General features: G+C 44.5%; 1 protein-coding gene and 1 long non-coding RNA gene across 2 annotated transcripts in view; both read left to right on the top strand.

Annotated features, from left to right (window-relative positions):
- The window catches only part of LOC310846136, a 121,543-nt gene that overhangs the window by 40,687 nt on the left and 62,781 nt on the right, over window positions 1–18,075 (top strand). The window lies entirely within an intron of this gene.
- Window positions 6,880–18,075, top strand: part of VSX2 (visual system homeobox 2) — a gene marked incomplete at its 5' end in the record, with an annotated part of 31,888 nt that continues 20,692 nt past the window's right edge. Inside the window, 3 exons of the mRNA XM_083741602.1 lie at window positions 6,880–7,354; window positions 8,492–8,576; window positions 13,227–13,350. Of these exons, the coding sequence (XP_083597728.1) occupies window positions 6,880–7,354; window positions 8,492–8,576; window positions 13,227–13,350 (684 nt within the window). The remainder of the gene's footprint in view (window positions 7,355–8,491; window positions 8,577–13,226; window positions 13,351–18,075) is intronic.

Below are 18,075 nucleotides of genomic sequence, written 5' to 3'. Positions count from 1 at the left end.
TGGGTTTAAAGACACTAGTGAAAATGCCCTAACAATTTGCGTTACACATTTATACTGGGGAGAATATATATATATATATGCAGGCTTCTGTTCATTGGCATTAGGGCAGTAGGGCAGTCACGCCCCACCTCCAGCCTTCCAGTCAGGCGCTGTGGGTTAAACCAGAGCCTAGGACTTGCCAATCAGAAGCTCAGCAGTTCGAATCCCTGCGACGGGATGAGCTCCCATTGCTCTGTCCCAGCTCCTGCCAACCTAGCAGTTTGAAAGCATGTCAAAGTGCAAGTAGATAAATAGGTACCGCTCCAGCGGAAAGGTAAATGGTGTTTCCGTGCACTGCTCTGGTTCTCCAGAAGCGGCTTAGTCATCCTGGCCACATGACCTGGAAGCTGTACGCCAGCTCCCTCGGCCAGTAAAGCGAGATGAGCGCTGCAACCCCAGAGTCGTCCGCTAGTGGACCTAACGGTCAGGGGTCCCTTTACCTTTACTTCCCAGAGAGTTTAGTGGAAGAGTTGCTCATGTACTTCTCCCTTTCCCATTGAAATCAAAGGAGTGCTTAATTTTCACTGGTTCATGTACTTAGTGTTTACATCCAGGAAAACTGCATGGCTGTTTTCAAAATAATTTTACACATGGATGTGATGATTGTATAAATTGTTCAATAATCTGTATTTTAGAATGTGTTCTTCCTTGACACTTTGATATTGGCCAAATACCATGAAAGCAGCTGGAACTCTATTCCTGTTGGTTGAGATGAAATACTTTTTAAAATATTCAGTTAATTTCTTATCATCGCCTGGGTTGCAGCTAATGAGATCCCAAAGAGATATTTCCTCTTGGCAGGTAATAGGTCCCCCCCCTTCTTTCACCTCCCAAGCATCTGAGACAGAATATTTGGCTTAGATGAATGTTGCTCTGGCAATGTTGCAGCACATTCTAATTAAGTAACAGTGTCAAGTCATTTTTATATCTGTTATAACGATAGCTGAAAACAGATTATATTAAAATATTCACAGATTTAAGGGAAACAAACGGTGGTGATGCCCAGTTCTTCTAACAAAACGTGTGTGCGGGTACATATGCTTCTCAAATTCACCATCAGATAAGAGACTTCAGTTATCTGTTCCACAAGGTGTCCTGTTATAAAACTAGTTTCTGTTTCCAGGCTGAGGTCCTCTGATACCCCAGGTACATAAAGCATTTTGCCTTAGTATTCAGGTGGGTCCCACACCACACAGAGACAGTGCCACCTAGTGAACATGAAGACCTTCTACAAGAGAGTTGTGTGAGGGTGTGTTTTTTTGTATATGGAAACTAAGAAAAGGAAACAACAAGCATATCTGGGATGATTCTCCATAATGAATAAAATAAATTACTTTAAAAACGTAATTTGAGTGTTTATAGAAATACAAACAAATATGCACAAAGTCAGGTGACAAAAGCACAAATCACCAGCGTACCAAGAAGTATCTCACACAATTTGCAATGTGGCTGATTTCACATGCCAGCTTACCATACTAGAACTCCTGGACACCCAAAGAAGCTGTATGTTGGAAGATTCAGGGAAGATAAAAAAAAAGTACTTCTTCGCACAAGACTATGGAACTCACTTCCACAGGAGGCAGTGTTGGCCACCAACCTAAGATGGCTTTCAAAGAGGATTAGACAAATTCATGGAGGAAAGAGATATTGAAGGCTACAGGCCATCATGGCTCTGCTCAGCCTCCACAGTTGGAGGCAGCAATGCTTCTGAATACCAGTTGCTGGAAACCACAGGAGGGAAGGGTGCTCTTGTGCTTGAGCCATGATCGTGGGTTTCCCACAGGCATCTGGTTGGCCACTGTGAGAGCAGGATGCTGGACAGGAAGGGCCATCTGCCTGATCCAGCATGCTCTTCTTATGCTGTTATGACAGGGGGCTTGTAATGAAGTATCCAGGTTCAATTTAAAGTGCTTGTTTCAACTTTAAGGTTCTGAAGGACTTGGGACCAGGATTTCTGAAAGACTACCGTCCCCCACTCCCATATGTACTCACTGAACCTTAAGATCCCCTTCAGTGGCCATGCTACGTGTCCCTGACAAATTAAGTGAAATAGATGGCTATCAGAGAAAGGGCCTTTTAGGCAGTGGCACCCTGGTTACGGAACAGCCTTCTCAACGAGCTTTACCTGGTGCCATTTTTGTGGTAACTTTGATGGCAGCTGAAGACTTTTCTGTTTACCAAGGCCTTATAAATAACTTGCATAGTTTGGTTTTCAAAACTCTTATTTAACTTTGGGGATGTGGCGAGTTTTGTCTTTGCTGTATTTATGTTGCTTCTGATTTTATGGTGTTAGGTCTTGCTTTGTATTCAGTTGTATTCTTACTTATTTATTATAAGCCGCCCAGATAACTTTATGTCACGAGGCAGCATACAAATGTCACAAAGAAGCCAGTCTCTGTAACCATTCAGGAATTAAAGGATCCATATACTTTCCCCACCTGGAGTCTTTCTACTAAAGCATCACGAAATATTTGTCTCCTTTAGTGAGAAACCAGAGTTCTGGTTTAAGCCCAAAGTTTACTACTGTTAAGAAGGTTGTTGTATTGTGCCATATTAAAGCCTTCTCCCTTTCCCTCTCCCCCCACAGTACTTCCATCAGAATGCCATTATACTGCCTAGTGGAAACAAATGCTTTTTTTTATCTTTAGGTGTCAGCTGGCTCAGGATAATGCACAGGTTCTCATCTGAATCAGAGTGAATGAATTAACAAATTCATGTTGGTATCAAGTGCCAAAAGCAAGTGAGTGGCAAATGTGGCCACGTGTCTCTGCTGAGAAATGCAGGCATCCAGGGCATGGCTAGATATCATATATGGTTGTTTTTTAAATGCCCTTTGAAGCTTGGAAAGCAATGGCTTTCTAGATAGAAACTATACTTTTTGCTTTTTAGATTCCAAAGAAACACTGAGCTACTTGTCACCAAAGAGCAACAGTTCTCTTCCTAAATTAGATATATAGTGGGTGATAAGAAGAACCAAAAATTTGTATTCTACTGTTCACAGCCCATTCCAACACAGAGTGAAATGTTCTTAAGCTCATGGAAAGCCCATTGTGTTAGATTCTGGCCATTGTATTTATTCTACCACCACAAAATAATTCTTACAAAGTACTTTCATTAAGGCCCTTCTTAGCAGTGATATATAAACTAGCTATGGCATTAATACAACAACACCCAGCTGTCTTGGTGAATTCATTCAAAGTTAGCTGGGCAACAATAAAGTGCTTGGGGTGCATGGTGTGATTATTTATTTAGCTGCCAGTAGATGGCACTGTTACTTAAATCTGTTATTATAAATAGCATTGTTTTTAACAGGTGGCGTTGCTGAACATACCTGAAATGGCACATGTGAGAGTGTAAAGCAGTTGCCAAGATACACTTTATTGTTATTCTGGATTGCTGTTTGACAGTAGGATTCCAGATTCAGCTCTCAGGCAGAGATCCCCCCCCCCCCCAGTTCCAGTCTTATCTGAGCTCTCTTATGAGGAAAGCAACACATCAAACTTTTGTGACTTATTATATGCAAAAACACTTTCGTTAGCAAAAGAATAAGATTTTTTTGCAACAGATCAAGCATATGGATCAAGGAAATTATCAAGCTATTGAGAGGATTCTGTCAGCTATCTAGAAAACTCTATTTAGTGTTCTAACAAAATGTGGCACCCTATTTATAGTCCTGGGAATCTTAGTTTCCATTTATTTTTATTTTTTAATGCATATCTAGATCTCATGGTTGTAGATCAAACCATGAAAACATGTGAATGATGCCTGGTAAATGTTAGACCAGCAGGAACTATGTAGGAATTCCAGTAGTAATTTTTTTGTCTCATCTCATGCTCACATGCGTGGTTTCTTAAATTTATTTATTCAGAACATTTATTTCCCACATCATGGAATTCCTAGGCAATCTCTCACTCAGGTACTGAGAAGACACTCATTTCAGTCAGGTGGCTGTATCACATGCTCTCGCATCAAGTCCTAGGATTGATCTTTCTATCTTATGACACACTTGTGTTAGTGTACTAGTGGAAGAAGAAGCAAAGATCACCAGTGTCAAAGCAATGATTCTTCAAAATCAACTTCGTCTGGTCATGTTGTTCAGATGCCTGATTACCGTCTTCCAAAGCAACTACTCTATTCCAAACTTAAAAATGGAAAGCATAATGCTAGCTGTCAACAAAAGAGGTTTAAAGACTCACTCAAGGCAAATCTAAAAAAAAAAATGTAGTATAAACACCAACAATTGGGAAACACTGGCCTGCAAGCACTCCAACTGGAGAACAGCCTTTACCAAAGGTGTCATGGACTTTGAAGACACTCTAACTCAGAACAAAAAGGAGAAACGTGCTAAGAGGAAGGCACATCTGGCAAACCTTCACTGTGTTCAGCTCCAGCCTAGAAACCTATGTCCCCACTGTGGAAGGACATGTGGATCCAGAATTGGCCTCCACAGTTACTTAAAGACTCACTGTTAAGACCACGTTCATGGAAGACAATCTTACTGGGCTATGAGTGATCGCCAAAGATTCTACACAAAGATTCTATCAACACAGGAATGTTGTGTTGCATGAAGTTGTTTTGAGGAAAACTTTGGAAAATGTAAACAAAACAAAAAAAACAAAACTCATTTCCTGAGCAGTTTATATAATTTAAGCATAAAACAAAAGGTAGCAGCTGGATATACCAGAAAATCAGGAGCTTCATCAGAGAAGCTAGAAAACAAAAAGATCCTTTATATTCTGCAATGTCCCCTGTCCCCTGAAGATTCTTTCCTTTACTATATGTAGGGGTTTACTATATCTGAAGAATGGGTGAGGTGTTGGATTATATAATTTCAGTTCAAATCTGATTATCTCCTGTGCTCATGGATAACTTTCAACTAAACTTTACTTTTAGGTCAGAAACAAACAAGATGTGTTTGTGTTTCCAAATCAAATCTTATTATTAATTTACTTGGCTGAATATTTGAACACACAACCAATTAGAAAATTGGATATTTTACTGTGACTCACTTTCACCTCCTCCACTAATATAAAATGAATGGATAGCAATATAAATTTATTTTTTAAAAGAAGTATATGTCAGTTATTTTAAAAACTGTATGCAATTCTAGATAAGATTTGATTCAGCACAGGAGATGAACTTTAATTTTCACAATACAAAATATCACATCCTTGGAAACAGGTGCAAAATTTTAAAATGTCAGTTGAAAACCTTACTTTTTTGCTAAACAATGATTTAGTAAAATTTTCTGGGTGAAATCAATTTTGAATGTACAAAGCTTTTACTTCAAAAGTTGAATGGAGACCTTTGATCTATAGTCGATAAAAGTAAACTATAGTTTGCTTTTAGTTTGGTTCATATGATTTCTTTCAACTTAGGTTATTCGTTTTGCTTCCAAGAATCCACCTTCAACAATGTTAGTATTAAAGGGATAGCATTAAATTTGCATTATGGAAGGCTAATTACTGCAAGACAAGAAGCAGCCCTTATTTTTTAGATGGGCGCTAGTACTGAATTGCTTTCGCCCTCTGTTCCCCATTGTCTTCTCATTCGCATTCATTCAAAATGGCACCTGTACATTTCATCTTACATTATAGTTGTAGCACCTATTGAAAACAGCGCGAAGTATGCACATTTTCCATGCCACCACAAATCCGGTTTGCTGCAGTGATTCCTGTGAACGAATTTCCAAACTGTTTTTATTATTATTTATTATTATCTGCCACTATTCAACGTATAATTAAACACACCACAAGATTATTTCCATATTTCGATATGGAAATCATTCTTTCCACATTTCGATATCTTTTCCCAGTTGTTTTCTCCAAATCCAAATTGCGAAACTGATAACTGGGAAAAGGCACCCGTTGCTGCCAAAGTTTGTACAACAAACTGCAAAGTCTCTGATCAGCCCACCTGCCTGCCTACGCGGCGATTCGTTCTTTAAAAGAAGAAGAAGAAGAAGAAGAAGAAGAAGAAGAGGTGTGAATTCGGATTTGAATAGCCCTCTAAGGAACTGGGATGATTTCATTGGTGAACTGGGCGAGAGAACTGTCGCTGTGACTTGTATAAGACGCGCCTCGCTCGCCTCGCCTCTATTCGCGCGGTCAAACCAAGGCAACGAAACGCTTCCCAGGCGTCGGCTCCTCTCGTTGCGCCTTCCCTTCTCCTCCGCCTCCCGCGGCCTCCACCCCACTTCTCACGCGAGGGCTGCAGCCTTCGGAGCCTGCTGACCATGTTCCAGGAAAAGGCCCCTGCAGCGCGCGCCCTCCTGTCAGCACTACGCGGGGCTCCCTCCTTCCCGCCCTTTCTCCTCTCACCCTGGGCGCGCGCGCAAGGGCCCTGCTCTTGGACAGGGCAGCCAAACAACCCCTTTCCGCCCTGCCTCAGAGTCGCCTCTCGGGTGCTGCGGGGTCTCCCACCCACCTGTCACATCCAGAGCTTCTTCAAGCGGCCGCGGCGGGTTCCCCCTTCTGACCCCTCCAGAGCGACGACACCCAACAAACTGCCCTCAGTTGCTGGCAGCCGTGCGGGCGTCTTACCTGCCGCTTAGGCTCTAGCTCTGCGCGCAGCTGCCCGCGCGCCCCAGGCCGCCCTCCCTCTCCCCCCCCCCCGCGACGGGTCTTCCCCCTCCTCCTCCTCCTCCTCCTCCTCTCTGTCTCTTCACCTCCCCCGCCCCCCCCCCATATTTGGCTTTTTGGAATTCCTAATCGCGGCTGGTCCCTGTGATTGGCTGCTGGGCTCTGACCCCGCTCGGGCTCCAGGCTGGGCGTATAAAAGGGGCCTGAGGCGGGGGCTCCCGAGCATTCCCCGGAGCGGGCACCAGGGACCAGTCGCAGCATGACGGGCAAAGCGGGCGACGCGCTCGCCCACAGCCTGCCCGCCAAACTCAAAGCCCCCGACGGCGCGCCGCCTGCTCCTCCTCCGCCGCCGCCCACAGCCTCGGGCCCCCCAGGGGCGGCAGGGGCCCCGGTGGGCTCCGTAGCCGCGGGGGCCAAGCCCGTCTCGGGCCCCGCGGCGCCTCGCTGCACCGGCTTCGGCATCCAGGAGATCCTGGGCTTGAACAAGGAGCCGCCTTCGCACCCTCGCGCGGCCCTGGACTCGTTGCCCGCCGGCCACCTGCTGGCGGCCCGCTCCGTGCTCAGCCCCGCCGGGGTGGGCGGCATGGGCATGGGCTTGCTCGGCGCCGGCAGCCTGCCCGGCTTCTACGCGCAGCCCACCTTCCTGGAGGTGCTGGCCGACCCGCCCGGCGTCCACCTGCAGCCGCTGGGCCGAGGCCCCGCGCAGCTCGACACCAGCCAGACGGCCAGCTCAGGTAGAGGCAGAGCCGTGGGGCGGGCGAGGAAGGGGGCAGCCGGGAGAGAGAGAAAGAGAGATCCAGCCTCAGGAAAGCCGGAGGCCGCGGCTGCCTTGCCAGGCAACCCCGTGAGGCAGCCCTCCAGGCTGGGCAGCCCCACACAGCCGACCCAGGAGGGAGACTCCCAGGGCCAACACAGGCTCTTCTTGCCTTCCCATCGCCAGCGATCTCCGCTTCTTCCAGATCGCGGCTTTTTGAGAAAGTGGCCCAGCAGCTGCTTCCCCAGACTGCGGTCATTCTAAAAGCATAAGGAAAGATAATCGACGGGGGTCAAGGAGAAGGGGGCGGGGGCCTCCGGAGGCAGGGAGAGGGGGCGACTTTCGAACACAGGACCGGCCGCTGGTTTCCATCCTTTTGAAGGGATGAGATCGGAACGCGGGGCTCGGCGCTGTTGAAGGTAGCGCGGTCGGGGCTCAAGGTCCCGATTTATTACCATAAGCGCCAAGGGAATAAAAGGAAATAATATGAAAAGCAATGGTCGATTTCCAAACGAATAATAATAATTCAGAATAATTTTAAACGGGTAAAAATTAGGAGAAACGGCAAAAGTTGTTATTGTAGAGTGTCTAATATATAAATACCCTTCCTTGTGTTCCAGCTCCCCTGGTTCAAAGTCCATTTTTTCCTTGCCCTGTCTTTTCAATATAGGAGCGATAAGATTTAGTAGGATCCCCAAAATTGCAAGCTTTGGGGCGATGCGCCATCGACTTTTAAAATTCATAAATACTTTTTTTCTTTTTTAAAAAAATGACATTTCGAAGGGGGAGAAATGTCGCGTAAGGCTTGGAAACGAAACTGGCCTTCGAGTTTGGAAGGGAGAAAAGAGGAGCCAAGAGCGCGCAAAGAGCGAGGCGTCCTCGGGATGCAAAGCGCTGCCAGGGGGAACCCGGCCAGGGAACGAAACCTGAGTCGATCGCACGAGACCAGCGCCCCGATCCCCCGATCCGGGGAAATCCGAAGCGAGGTCTGAGTGCGAGACTCCCTCGCCTCGCACCCCGGAGCGTCTCGGGGAGCCGGGAGGGGAGACTCACCCGAACACACCCACACCCTCCAGGAGCTCTGGTCCCCATCGCTGCCGCCTTTCTGTGTCCCCAGATTCCGAGGATGTTTCGTCCAGCGACAGAAAGATGTCCAAATCCTCGTTAAGCCAGAGCAAGAAGCGGAAGAAGAGGCGGCACAGGTAAGGCGGACGCTGCTCGGAAGCCCCGCGAGGCGGAGAGGGAGGATCTCCCCACCCCCACCCCAATTGCCTGGCCTGCCCTCCCAGTCTCTACCTTTGGGCCTCAGGATCCAGGGAGTCAGGATCGAGCCCCCCATCACCTTGTGCACGCGGGTGGGGGTGGGGCTGGGACAACAGAGAGGGGAGCTGCAGAGATGCGCCAAGGAGAGTTGCGCCCTTCTCCGGGTCCTCCATCCCAACGGAGTCCTCTGTCTCCTCCACCAGCATCTCCTCGGATGGACCCGAGGCGCAGCTCAGGGAGGAGGCCGCGCTTCTCGGGGCATTTGTTCGGCCTTTGGGTGCTGTTTTGTCTTGAAACCTCCGACCCAAGGGAGCCCAGGGGGGTCTCCTTCGCCCTGGCTGATCCGACCGGCTGCACGGTGGCACTTTCCCTTCTCCCCGTGAGCCGCAGTTCTCCTTCCCCCATTGTTGTAATCCGTCTTCCTTGCGTAGTGGTCCATTGTCATAAAAGACGCAGCACCGGGGCGGGGTGGGGAAGCTGTCCTCGAAGACCTCTCTCTGCATTCCTCATTCTCCAGGGATCTCTTGGGCTGTTTCTTTCTCTCTTTTAAAAAACGAAATAAATTAGGGATTTTTTTTTTTTGCATGTGTTGGGACCCTTTAAAAAGCAGTGCTTTGACCCAACTGGAATCTCCTGGTGGTTGTGTGTGTGTGTGTGTGTGAGAGAGAGAGAGAGAGAGAGAGAGAGATGTTATTATGAAATGCATCCTATAAAATGATATGGCTGGCATCTGCTCAGGAAAACAACAACAATATCAACACGGGAGATCAAGGGTGGTTTGTGCGATGAATTTATATTCCTCCCCCCCTCAGCAAAGAATGCTGCTGCAATTTCCGTGACTAGCAATAAAGTATTCGGAATGTTCCGCAAGCTGACAGGACAGTTTGCAAACAGGAGATGTGGGAGAGAGGAAAGGAAAGTGAAGAGGTCTTTTGTGGAAGTCTAATCTCCCTTCCCAGATCTGTCACAGTCTCAAGAGGGGCAACTTGTCATTTTGCCCCCAGAAAAGGGGGACGCGGTCCTCTTTCCAGAAGTAGCCGCGTTCCTCTCTGGTAGGACTGCAGGGGTGGCCAGGAAAACATTCCCAAGCGAGCCAGTGGCAATCCTGTTATTCCTGAAATTCAGGACAATGGGACAGCAATGCATCTGTTCGGACCCGGTTTGGGGAAATAATTAGATCAATTTTGCTAAGCGGCGGAGTGCCTGTGAATTACGAGAACTTTCCCGTGAAAGGTTGGCTAGAATGAGGAAAAGGGCAAATTAAGGTGTTCAATATTTCCTTAAGCAGTGCAATTGCCGTGGCAAAGCGGATGCTTCCGTTTGACTGATGAGGTCAAAGCAGATGGGGGACAAGAACTTCCCAGATGAACTGGACTGATACAAGGGAGTGGGTTGGTTCGCCGTTTAGATCCAGGTTAAAATCGAAGCACGTTTCCTTTCTGGATCCAGAAAAGAGCTGGAATCAAGTGTTGAATTTCTTAGTGATTTCAGGAGTGGCTTTTTCTTCTTCCAATAGGTGTACAGTATTTACCTTGTCCAGTATATTTGGTATTTTTTTAAAAAACAACAACAATTAATTCACCTATAATTAAATACTTCTCCAACAAGTAGTTGCAAAACGGAGAGACACTAGAAATGTCTCTGTTAGTGAGGTTTGTTGGTACAAAGTGGACTAAGGTGACTTTTGAAAAAAACGAAATTTAAGTATGCATTTCAGAAAGACGCATTCTGCCATTTATTTTTGACAGGAAAACTATCCTGCAAGAAAAGTGGGAGAGTTGTGTTGTCTCCCCCCTCCCCCCCAGCAATTTCCCCAAATAAATAGTCTTCAAATTGCCTCGAGAGAAGGATATCGAATGGTTAAACGAGTTTGCTGTATTCGCATTGGCTGTGATTCCGTTTGGAGGGGGGGGGAGACACCCCAAACTCTACCAGTTAAAGAACTAATACAAACGCTTGATCGTAGACTATGTCCTTTGTATTAACAAGGTCTTTTTGTTAACACTGTTACTGATCCGATACAGTGCGTTAGATTTAAAATGCTTGGAGGTGATTTGAGAGCATTGGAAATTCGAAGACTACATTTTCTTTTATTTTTACTAAGTGACTTGGATTTCTTTCTCCTCTGGATGCTATATTTCTTCAGGGGTGCAGGTGTTTATTTCATATTTCTTTGGGCTTGCTTGCATCCCTGTGTACACACACACACACACACACACACAGAGAGAGAGAGAGAGAGAGAGAGAGAGAGAGAGAGAGAGAGAGGAACTACAATATTGTAATGCAGACTGCTTCCTTGGTAGATTAATCACAGAACCAGAGGGATGCATGCATCAGAAATTGGTGCCGGTAGCCTAATGCTCATTCAGATTTGCGGCACAACAGGAGCATGAAAGGAACCTGTCTGCTCTGCAGGCATCTTTCTTTAACTCCAGTTGTGCTTCCGTTTGCTTCCAGTCCCAGACAATCGTTTTGGGAGTGTGCCTGTCTGTGAGGAGGACTTTGGAATAGATAAACGTGGGAGAAGTGTGTCCTTGGTATGAAATTCGTTGTTTTGAAGAGGTGGAAGTCCTACTTACTATGCTGTTCACAGCACAGCACAGCTGAACTGCTGACGGCACTGGTGGTACTTACTTAGGTTGTAAAGAGTTAGGGAATCTATATGGTGCTCAGGTCATTTATTAAAAAAAAGGAAGACTGGCAGATGTCTTCCTTTTGTCTTCCATTTATTAAAAAAAAGGAAGACTGGCAGAGAAAGGCTGGGCACTTTTCAACATTATAAAAGAGGGGACGGTGTTGTTATCCATCAATTTAAATGCCAAACATAGCATGCTGTGCACTGGTGTTGAAATAATATTTGCACCTGAAAATGCTGATATGAATGCTGCATTGCAAAAAAGAAATAAAGAAAAGCAAATAATGGTTTTTATTCTTTACAACTTGCATTTTGCCAGAAAATCCAACCTTCCACATGAAGCCACTCCCTATAGGTATTGACAAGCAAAACAAAGTCTTTTCAACTTAAAGCATGTCTTCTGACACTGAAAACTACATCTTACAGAATTAAGAGTCACCATCTGGATTCACACTGTTGGGTTTGAATGTAGTGAATTTGCCAGATTTTGTTAGGGTTCTGCTTTAGTGTTACATTTCACAGAAGTACTGCTAATAACAATATGGAAGTAATTTTTTTTAAAGATCCATAACTCTTATCAGTTTAGTTGTTATTGTAATAGCAACTAACCAAATCAGCAAGCCAGCATCCTTATTGTTATTTTGCTAACATATAGCAAAAGATTACCTTTATTTTTATTTTTATTTTAAAAAGAAAGGCAAAATGATAGTCTGAAGAACATAACAACAAGTAGTTTAATTCTTAACATGTGTAATTACCAATAGAGATGTACATATATTTCGACACTCTATAGTTAAGATATATATGTGAGAAACTGAATCCAGTCTAAAACACATTTATTTGATAGCAAGCGCCATTGCCTGCAAATGAGCTTACGTCCTAGTGAGGGTGGTTAGGCTCACAACCCAGAGAAGCAAAGACTGATTCTATCTGCAATAGCATTCTATTTAAAATAATAAAAAAAAAACATAGCATATATACAGTGGGATGGTATAGATGATAATCATGTATGCCACTCTGAATTATTGGTGGGGATACGGATATACTGTAGAAGCTGAGCTGGTGTTTGGGGGTGCTACTTCTTGTTCCCCCCCCTCCTGTGACTTTCTATGAGGTGGTGCTTTCCCCTAATTTAAATCTTTTGAGTAGCTTCTGCCACAAATGGGTTTGTTTTTGTGATGTCTTTCTTGACAATGAACAGAAGCAGGAATCTAAGACTACCCATTTACCGTATCAAAGTTTTTTAAAAAAAAAAATCAAGTGCCACACTTATTTTTGTTTAAGTACCCTCACCCTTTGCCTCCTTCTGAATAATATCCCCATTCTCCATGTGTTGAGAGATTTGCTTTTGTCTCCCACTTTGATTTGTTAATATACTTTATGGGTAGGCCTTCGCTTTCAATTCAGCTGGAGGGCTTTGGAGACATAGTTAATTCTTCCATTTCAATAAATTGGACTTGAAGCTAGCCATTTTATGCACACTTACTTGAGAGTACCCCACTGAGTGAAGAGGGATGCAGCAGACAAAATGTGGGTAGGATTCGACAGCAAAGTGCTTACCTTTGCTTATCATAACCATGGTGAACTTTCTCTTTCTCTCTATGTACCTTTACTTCCTATGGCTTTTGGCTATCCATCTGTAGATACATATAGGAGGCAACATGGTGTAGTAGTTAGAGTGTTGGGACCCAACCTGGGGAACCAAGGTTTAAGACCCGACTTGACCATGTAGCTCACTGGCTACATGGTCCCAGAGTTGTTGTGGAAGAGGGAGAACCAAGTTTGCCATCTTGAGCTAGTTGGAGGAACAAGATGGGATGTAAATGCAATAAATCAATAATCAAATATATTTTACCCACTCTCTAAGCTTTCCCTTTGGTCCTTCACCCGTTTAGGTTAGTCCAACATTTAGTTTCATTTTTACTTTTTCATCAGTTAGTTTTGTTTCCTTCAGGACAATTTTCACATCCTATCAACTGGAGGAACTGGAAAAAGCATTCAATGAGGCCCATTATCCTGATGTCTATGCGAGGGAGATGCTGGCAATGAAAACAGAACTTCCTGAAGACAGGATACAGGTAATTGTACTGCTATGAGACCCCCATGATACTAATTTTCCTTTTCATGTTCTTTAGTTTCTTCAGAAAGGACAATGTATCTTTTTAGACAGAAATAGAGTGTCAACCCTAAACAGTTTTCTTGCAACCCAGATCCTCAAGAGCTAATTATCAACTGTGCATGAGAAAATAACCCTCAATTGGTATGTTTTTTTTGTGTCTCAGGTTGCATTGTTTGCTCCTGAGTTTATAGTAAGATGTATTATACAGGGAGACATGTAAGCTAGAAAAATCCTGAGAAGGGAAGTGTAGTGTGGGAAGAAGGCTAAAAGTATCCTTGTTGAAGTGGCATGAGTACTCAGGATCTATGAGGGCTCAGGATCTATCTGTGAGGAAGGAAATGGTTAAAAAAAGAACCCAAGCACAACTGTGTCCCAAGCAAAGGATTGCTGGAAACCTGGTAAGTGGAAGCTCACGTGAGTGAATGCTTCTCCATACAATAAAATAAAATTCCCGTAGATTTTTTTTTTTTAAATGCACTGTTGTGGAGAAGGCTAGGGTAGAACTCTTGTCCCGACATTCTTTTTTAAAGTAGAAAGTCTCTGTTTTGTATATTAAGAAACAATCTTAATATAACAAAGCCCAACATAAATTTACCATCTAACAGAAAACTGGACCTGAACTGAACATGCCACGTATTTATTATTTGGAAAATAATTTTATGAGTTAGATTCATTTCTAGTAAAATCAAGAAGTGTTTTGTTATTCACTGTAATGGTGTGTAGATTGTGTCCTAAGGCTGAGGATTGCTCCCTAAAGCTGAACCAAATAATGGTTTATTAGCAAAAGTCACTATTAGTGACTGCCAACCGCAGTAGCCTTAAGGAAGCTAAAATTTGTAACACTGTGAGAACTGCCCACTATCTGTTTTGGCATGGGGTTTTGTTTGTTTGTTTGTTTCTGCTAACAAATCTATTGCCTGATTGTGCTGATTTCTTTAAGTTGTGCATTCTGCTAGTGCTTAACTGTGGACCTACCCTTCTAAAAATTGCAGCCTTAAAGCTTAATCCTATATGAGCCCCTCTGCTGGCAAATCATTGCAAAGTCATGACCTGTGCTGTGCTGCTGATGCTGCTGACTGCCTCAGCTGATCCTGGGTGTTATGCCAGTACAGTGTGGTGTGTGGCAGAGTGGTCCTGCACTGAGATGTCATGTGACGCACAACTCTTACATGGCAAGAGTGGGGCAGCTAATGTTTGCTGCAAGCTAAAAAGCATTTCAGTTGCTCAGTCACCTTTCATGGGTACACTGCTCTATGCTAGAGATATGGTGGAAGGGCTTTCGGTGAGGTTGCGACTGATGTAGGCAGCAAAACAGAATGCATCTGTGCTACTTCCCTGGTACAGGATACGGTTGTACCAATGACAGTATACAGCACTTCATGTCTTACCACAGATCAGAGGACTCAAGCATCAATAGCGCTGAAAAATAGGAAACTGCCTTATAGCAGGCCAGGCAGTTTGTCCATCTAGCCCAGTGTTGTCTGCCTGTCTCAGGTAGAAGCCTTTTCCTGTTACCTGCTACCTGATCTGCGTTTTAACTGGAAATGCAAGAGACTGAGACCGTGACCTGTGTGCAATGCATGTGTGCCACTACTGAACTTTGGCCGCTTCTCACTTGTTCGCTTGCAAACGAGTGGTGACAGCATCAGGAAATTATGAACTAATATGGCATTCATAAAACATGGTGCGGGTTAATAATCTGAGCCAAAGCTGGCAGAATCCTGTTGAGAGTTCCTGCTGGAAACCACTCATTATTTCATGAGTCGTCCGCCCCCCCCCCCTTGGATACTAGCACAGCATCAGCCCTTGCCTACCATCTTTTAATATTTTGTCACATTAATTGCGACTTCATTGGGTTTCCTTGCTTCGGATATTTGCATACTCTTCTCCTAACCCTCCTCCCCCCACAACATCCCTTGGGCTTTCACCTTCCTTATAGCACCCCCTCCCCGTCGACGCTATAAAACTGTTTACTTAAATTATGCACCATAAATCACCTTCTCTCCAGCTCCTTAATCATTTGGTTGCTCTCTGCTGAACTCTTCCCAATTTGTCAATCTTTGTGGTAACAAGACATAAAGTGTGTATGATTGCAGTGTGCCAGGTTGGTTCCTCTCGTGGCTTCAAATGGGACTGGAGACTCCTGTCCTTGAGGGTCATAGGCGACATTCAACTAATATTGGCTTATATCAAAGATCACATTGTGCCTTGTGCACTTCCTTTACTCAGGGATATTGCTTAAATTTCTAAAACTTACTGTCGTCCCCTCCCCTAATTGCTAACCTGTGACTGTGACCCAGAAGACCACGTGAAAAATTCTGCACGCACAGCCACATTTCCAAGAGCCTTTCCACTGCATGTTTTACTTAGTGCTAAGAGTGCCTTGCAGTTATTCATTTGTTGTTCTTTCACCTAGCACAGTTACTGGGGAGAAACTGCTTGTTCCTAGCTTTAAAATGGGAAAATTGTGTTGCTGGGGAAAGCACATTTTACCCAGCTAGCACTTCCAGTGTTCTTTAGAACTCCTTCCTTATGTATACTGGTTTGACATCCACATGGGGTGACATGCACCCCTATTTACTGATCAAAAGACAACAGGCTGCCCAGGAAACAGGGTCAGGCCTTCTTGGTGGTGGCACCCTCTCCTCCATTGGGAAACCTGTCTACGCCCAACTTTCCTGAGGCTTGAGATGACAGGTGAAGATCTTTTTAATGAGAGTGGGTCAGTTTGGAAGCTGAAAATGCTAAATACTATTTTAATTGACTTATTGATATATAAATGCTAAATAATATTTCAATTGACTTACTGAGTTTTATATAATACTTTCTTTTAAACATTGCAGTACTATGGTTGATGTTAGCTGCTTTGGGTGTTGTATGGCTGGAATGTCAGTTGAGATAGTAAAACAAGCAAATAAGCTAGAGATATAGACAGATATATACCTCTGGGACTACTAGGAATATCATAGGGGCCCATTGACTAGTGCTTCCATGTAATTGCAGGTAGCCTCTATTGGCCATCACTCCCGTCCCTTACTATTGACCATACCATTTTGTAGGCTTTTAAAAAAGTATTAATTGAATTTTATTACTTTTGCAAAGACGTTTTTGCTGCCTGCACACAAGCATGACCACCACATGTGCTCATGCACAAAACAGCATGGCAGCCCAAATTAGGCATCCATCTTATACTGGGTCCAACCACTGGTCCATTGAGCACAGTGCCAGAGATGGTGCCTTTCTATCCCTCTTGACATAGTTGGACTCCAACTCCCATCAGCCTCAGCCAGCATGACCAAGGGTCAGAGATGATGGGAATGGTAGCCCAACAAGGGACCACTAGTTCTCTTTCCTTGGTCTACAGTGACTGGGAGCACCTCTTCAGAATTTCATGCGGGGACTTCCCCATTTCTACCTGGAGATGCCTTGGTGTTGAACTTGTGTGTGCATCTGTAGCAGGTGCTATACCACTGAGTTAGCAAGGAATCTGAGAAGAAGGGTAGGTTCTAGGATAACAGCAGGTATCATATTGGGGGCAGGAGATTCCAGTTTAACTGGGCGACCAGACAAATGCACGCAAGCTTAAGCAAAAGTATGCGAATAGGCATCATTTTAATTGCAACGCATTATTGTGCTACATTTCCCGCTGCTTCTGCTCCATAGAGCTCAGAGCAGTTCATGCAGCTCCTGCGGGGTGGACTGTTCTTGTGGTCCTGCCCAGCATTGTGGTCCTTTACGGCTGCACTGTGGGAACAATTCTCTCACACAGATAGTCATCAGAATACTCCAAGCAATGCAGCTGTGTTGGTGTCCGTGTGCCAGAACTTAGTGTTGTGGCCAACAGGGAGCCCCCTTTCTGAACCCTGAGTACTGTACTTACCTCATGACCCTTGCATAGGAGACAATGGTACCCACCATGGAATAAAAGCCAACACGTGGTATCCTCATATTGCAGAGGTGTGAAGGAGAGAAACTTTGTGGCTATGGAACTTTTAAAAGTCAGAAGCTATGGTTGGAATGTATTATCCGAGATTCACACACATGAAACTAATACACCCAGTGCCTTTTATAGCACGGTCAGGGTCCAGGGAATGAGCCAAAGAAAAGGAGACTGAAAAGACACAATCAATGTTGTAATGGCTTATCCAATGAGAAGGAATGCATTGTGAAATATATGATGCTGTATTCAAATTTAATTTTCTGTTTCAACTTCATGCATTCTGTCACACACACCCGCCCCACCCAAAAAAGGCAAGTTTGAGAGTGGTTAGTTGTTTATGTCTGCAGTTTATGTCACTTCCAAATAAGCTTGTTTTACACTGAGAATCAGTTCAGGGAATTAATTGTAAATCAAGCCTCATTAATTCTCCTTCGAGTGGGGAAAAGAATAAATTAAGGATTCTGGAAGACCGGGGTGGGTGGACATTGGCAAAGGAGATGCAAGCATCTTTCCCATCATTTCACCTTCAGTTCAATTAATGTGAGTCTCTTTATTGGCAAGAGAGGATGCTGACCCTTTCACCATCTCTTGCAACCCAGTGCTTTGTGATACCCTATCACTGACTGATGATGAGGAGAAAACAGAGCAATCTCCTATTTGTCAGAAGCATTTTGCTTCCCTAGATCTCACCTTAGACCACATCAGAGGAAGGGATGAGAGTAAATTCTCAAGACATTAAGTCTT

This window comes from Podarcis gaigeae, assembly GCF_964106915.1.
Source record: "Podarcis gaigeae genome assembly, chromosome: 1".
Taxonomy (NCBI): domain Eukaryota; kingdom Metazoa; phylum Chordata; class Lepidosauria; order Squamata; family Lacertidae; genus Podarcis; species Podarcis gaigeae.
The sequence above is the reverse complement of the archived record's forward strand: the minus strand, read 5'-3'. Positions and strand labels throughout refer to the sequence as shown.